The sequence below is a fragment of the Ochlerotatus camptorhynchus genome, unplaced genomic scaffold (genome assembly GCF_037179485.1).
Source record: "Ochlerotatus camptorhynchus isolate MF236.1 unplaced genomic scaffold, CSIRO-AGI_Acam_v1.1 ptg000225l, whole genome shotgun sequence".
NCBI classification, from domain to species: Eukaryota; Metazoa; Arthropoda; class Insecta; order Diptera; family Culicidae; genus Ochlerotatus; species Ochlerotatus camptorhynchus.
In genome coordinates this window covers 20,391-25,308 of record NW_027040715.1, presented here as the reverse complement: position 1 = coordinate 25,308, position 4,918 = coordinate 20,391, and the positions used below count along the sequence as shown (strand labels likewise).

The 4,918-nt window shown below is 39.8% G+C and overlaps 1 protein-coding gene across 1 annotated transcript; it reads left to right on the top strand.

The window, feature by feature from the left end:
* Positions 1-3,107: 3,107 nt before the first annotated feature.
* On the top strand, positions 3,108-4,526 carry LOC135703942 (kinesin light chain-like). Its single transcript, XM_065225297.1, has one exon. The coding sequence runs from the start codon at positions 3,108-3,110 to the stop codon at positions 4,524-4,526; it is 1,419 nt and encodes a 472-aa protein (XP_065081369.1).
* The last annotated feature ends 392 nt before the right edge of the window (positions 4,527-4,918 follow it).

The following is a 4,918-nucleotide window of genomic DNA, read 5'->3' as shown; positions in this document are numbered from 1 at the left end:
CAACGTTTCATATTGAAGGGTTGTACAGTAATGGAACTTTTTAAAAACATTAAATCTTTAAAAATCCATATCTCCCAAACGAAAAAAGTAATTTTTGGTTAGGTGAATCAAATGTAAAAATGTCTGCCGAACATTTTGGTGCTGTCAAAATTATAAAAAAGTGGGGGCATTTTGAGATATTTGCATTTTAAGTTTTAAATTGCAAAAATCGACAAGTTGACATCACTGTATAAAAATTCTCAGTACGTTATTTGATTGTACGTTAAAAATCCTTTGAAATGAGTTCCAAATCCTGTCTGTAGCATAATTTGGTCCAGAGATATGTTCAAAAGAAAAATGGTGTTTCTTGAAGATCGGAAAAAAGTGGAGGCAGTCTCCAGAACCGGGGGTGAGTCGATGGGTACAAAACGTTGGATTTTTGATTGTTGGCCTAAAATAAGTCGTTCCACCAAGTTTGGTTCAAACCGGAGAGGGTCGATGCAATTCTTCAGTTTTTGGCGGTCACTTGAGATGGATTTAGCACGCTTGCCACAAATCAATTATAGAAACTTATATACGACTTATTTCAGTCATAAACAAGTTGCTCTAACTTAATGTGATGAAAGTGTGCTACTCGGGTGACCCATATGCAAGTGTGCAAGTTATAAACGTCAGAAAGGTCAATTAAAATAAAAACCATTAGATCGATCTACCAAAGATCAATTCTTGGGCACCGATTTAATCAGTGGATCGATTCTAGAGCCAAATATTAGATTGATCCGTCAAGATCGATCTTTCTCTGAAGATCGCCCAATCCAAGATTTGATGCTCAACGAGTGAATTCAAGCTGCTCACAAATAAAAATGATCATTTAAAAAAAAATGTATTCCACTAATTTGAAAAATCTGCGTATTTTCTAAAAATCTGTAATCTGTATACACAGATATCTGTATTAATATATTGAAGAAAAAAAATCCGTATGATTACAGGCAAATCTGTATATGTGGCATTACAGGCTGAATGTTCATTATCGTCTCTGTTGTTCACGCTATTCACGTCGATGTTTTCCATTTGTCAACTTGTCACTCCCAACATAGTTTGGGTAGGCTCAGTTTTTACCAATCTGGGTGGATTTTACCCAAATTTGGGTAGTTTTGAAATAGCGTGTAGCGAAATATAAAATTTCAAAATATTGAAGCGGCAATCAAAATTCAGCCTTATTGAAAATCGACACTCATTCAGCGTTTTATCCTTAAACTTAACAAATATATATTTTTTTTTAAATTTATATTTTAATATTTTACTATATTAGCTGTTTGTCACACTCAATCGCATACTCGATGTTCAGTGCTTATTTTTTAAGAACATTAATAAATTAATGCACATTCGGCCTTTTTTCAAGGTTAATACCGAAAACAGTAATATAAGTTACCGAAGGCCAGTATTTTCTAAAATGATTTAATGTGTTCTGCTCCCGGTTATATGGATACTCTTGCGAAATCGCTCATGATATTGTAACTCCTTGTGTATTGTTGTATTTGTGAGAGCTGATATTTTTGTGTTCTTGAAATTTTGAGGCAATACTTTTCAAAAACTAGCACTTGCGAACTTTTGCGCCACCGGAGATGCAAAAGATAGTTTTGAACACTCCTCCAAGAAAGAATGTTCTTGCAACGAATGACCTGACAATTAATAATAAACCTTGATTTAGGAATTATGTGTATGGAGTTAGTTTGAATCTAAATGCGTGCAGTTTTAAGATATTTAAATTTTTACAACTATGGTCAAGGTTTTGCATCACTTTACTCTATTTAATACATTGCTTTAGAGCGTGTCACCCAAACTTTGTCATCAGAGCTTCATAGATGATCAATAATCCCATGACATGAAAATATGTCTTATTTAGTGGCTTGGCTAGAAAAGGAACACTTTTCTGTATTGCAGTAAGGGTGTGATTTTGGCAACATAAATTTCTTGATATTTTAGCGGATCGAGGTAGGTGTGCATTGAAAATGACGTTTTTGTTTTATGCTGATGCTTTCGCTGCAGAATTTGTTCCGACATTTTTCAATAGTTTCGTATGTGTATTTAAATACTGGGTTCATTTATTATAAAAAAAAACTAGGAACGGAAGGATATTTTAAAGTACCACGAGTGAACAAACCGATTCTATTTTGGATGTGGAATTTGGAGACATATTGTTATCCTTTGGTTTGTTTTCCGTCGATCTTGTTTTTCTTGCTGAGCATCAATGCTACCGACGCCAGGTAGGCAGCTCGCACACCTGGACCCTACCTATCGACCCATCAACTCATGAACCTCAGAACATCCCGGCGCCACCGACTGGGATTGAATCACGCTTACCACTACACCACCGGCGTCGCTTGATTTGGAGACATCTATCTGATTATAGTTCAATTATAAATATAACTATTTCCAAATACTACTAAATACGTACCAGATTTCCAAACTTCAGCTTTTGAAATCTGGACGTGAGTTTGCTGTACCATTATCCTTATTGTGTGTTTGCAAAGGTTACCTCGTAGTGTACGTGGTTTACAAGGCATTCTAAAATGGGTTGCTGGATCTACAGTAGAGCTATCACATTATAACTGCCGGATTAAAGCTGCTTTCATTTATCCATTCAAGGATTATTGCAAGCAGATGCTATTGCCGGCCAGTTAGTGTGAAATTTAATACACACACTCGCACAAATAGAAACACACAAAACACACAAATATATTAATTTTACTAATTAGCTTTCCACTCATTTTATTAATTTTAAACCGACTTTCTGAACAAGTCCCAATGTTCACAATCATCCGCAATATAAAATAGAGTGAACTACTTTAAAGTGCAGACTACAAGCAAATTAAAGTCAATGAAAACATGTTGCCAAAATCGAACGCTTACTGTACCTATTTTCGTTAAATAAATAGGTAGAAACAAAACCAAAAATAATTCATTCGTGCAGGTACATTCTTCATTTGGTACACTATTTGTAGGTACAAACTATCCTTTTTCCTGACTATTAATCCTTGTCTGACGAACGAATAATCACCATTCACTAATAAAAACTCCAACAGATATCGTCAAGTGACAGTGCCGCTCGTCATCATTCAAACACCATGTTTCCTGCTCCCCAGAGTGGCGATTTGCCAATGGCCGACCGGAAGCTACAATCCAAGATGAAAGCAGTACTTCAGAACCTGGAAGCGCTACGCACCGAACATCAGACAATGCGCCTCAACTTCTCCGCAGGAATCATATCCGATCCGGAAAAGGAGGAAATCGTCAACAGGAACTTTCAAAACATCGACCTTGGTATCGGCGAAGTCCGGTTGATTATCACCTTGATGTCCCATCTGCAGAACATCGATGTGGAAAGGCAAAAACTACGATTGCAAGTTAAACGACTCTGCCAGGAAAACACCTGGCTGCGGGACGAAGTGCAAACCAGTCAAAAATTCCTGCTGAAGTCGGAGTTGCTGGTGGTGCAGCTTGAAGAGGAGAAGAAACAGCTGGAGTTTGCGGCATCGGTGAAAAAGTACGACGACTTTCTGGAAGGCGAAGACATCCGCGAGAAACTAAACGGTGATCCCACGCTGGAGTTGTTTCCGGAAGACGAACCGTCGGATCGGCGCCTGAGTAAGTTGTCGCCAACACCATCCATTAATTTCGCAGACTATGAAGTATCCGCTCGGCTCAGAACTATACACAATCTGGCGATCCACTATGCTTCGCAAGGAAAGTACGAAGTTGCTGTACCCCTTTGTAAGCAAGCATTGGAGGATTTGGAACGAGAGCATGGTCATGAACACCCAGACGTAGCAACAATGCTGAATATTTTGGCACTGGTTTACCGGGATCAGGGTAACTACAAAGAAGCTACCAGACTGATGAGCGAGGCATTGGAAATACGGGTGCGTTGCTTGGGCGAATGCCACCCATCGGTGGCAGCGACTTTGAACAATCTAGCCGTACTGTATGGAAAAAATGGACGATACAAGGATGCCGAACCGCTATGCAAACGGGCTTTGGCGATTCGGGAGAATGTTCTAGGTGGAGACCATCCCGATGTGGCGAAGCAGCTGAATAACCTTGCCTTACTCTGTCAGAACCAGGGCAAGCACGGTGAAGTGGAGGTCTACAGCCGGAAAGCATTGGACATTTTCGAGATGCAACTTGGCGTAGATGATCCGAACGTGACAAAAACAAAGTGCAATTTGGCTGCGTGCTGTTTGAAGCTCCGAAAGTACAAGGAAGCGGAAGAGCTATTGAAGGAAGTGCTGTTAAAAGCTCACGATAAGGAATTTGCTGAAGCGCACGACGGAGAGCAAAATGGCGAGACGGTGGATAATGCAACCTACGGGAAAACTGGCGCCTGGCACGAAACTGCTCCCGTGTATTCACCCACGGTTAAGACTGTCCTGAAGCACCTAGCAACGCTCTGCCACAAGCAGGGCAAATTTGAAGCAGCTGATCGGTTAAAACATGACACTTTTCGCAGTAAAAATGAAATTCTGGATGTGTTGGGTCAGGCGTGATGAAATTTCGTGAATGAGTTTTGTCATTTTATCTTGATTTTGAATAAATTTCAATGCACAAAAAACAAACTTCTTCTTCATTCCTTTATTTAACGTCGGTCTCTGTTCCGCAATCTAGTGCTAATCACCGACGGTCATCCATTGCCATCCATTGATGGCAATCAAATGTGCAGGAAGGCAGCTTCCACACCTGAGTAGGATATCGCACCCATTCAACACACATGGGCCGGGACCAACGGCTGTATTTCCCTTCCATAGGAAGACGTGACCAGAGATTTTAATGCCTCAGAAAAATTCCACCGGCGCCGGCCAGAAAACACACTTCAAAATTTATGTTTGCATCGGAAAATGATGGGATCAATGGGCTGGTAGCGATCAATACTGTCAAAAAT

Excerpts from the sequence above, each read along its gene's own strand:
- LOC135703942 (XM_065225297.1), top strand. The coding sequence starts at position 3,108 with ATGTTTCCTGCTCCCCAGAGTGGCGATTTGCCAATGGCCGACCGGAAG.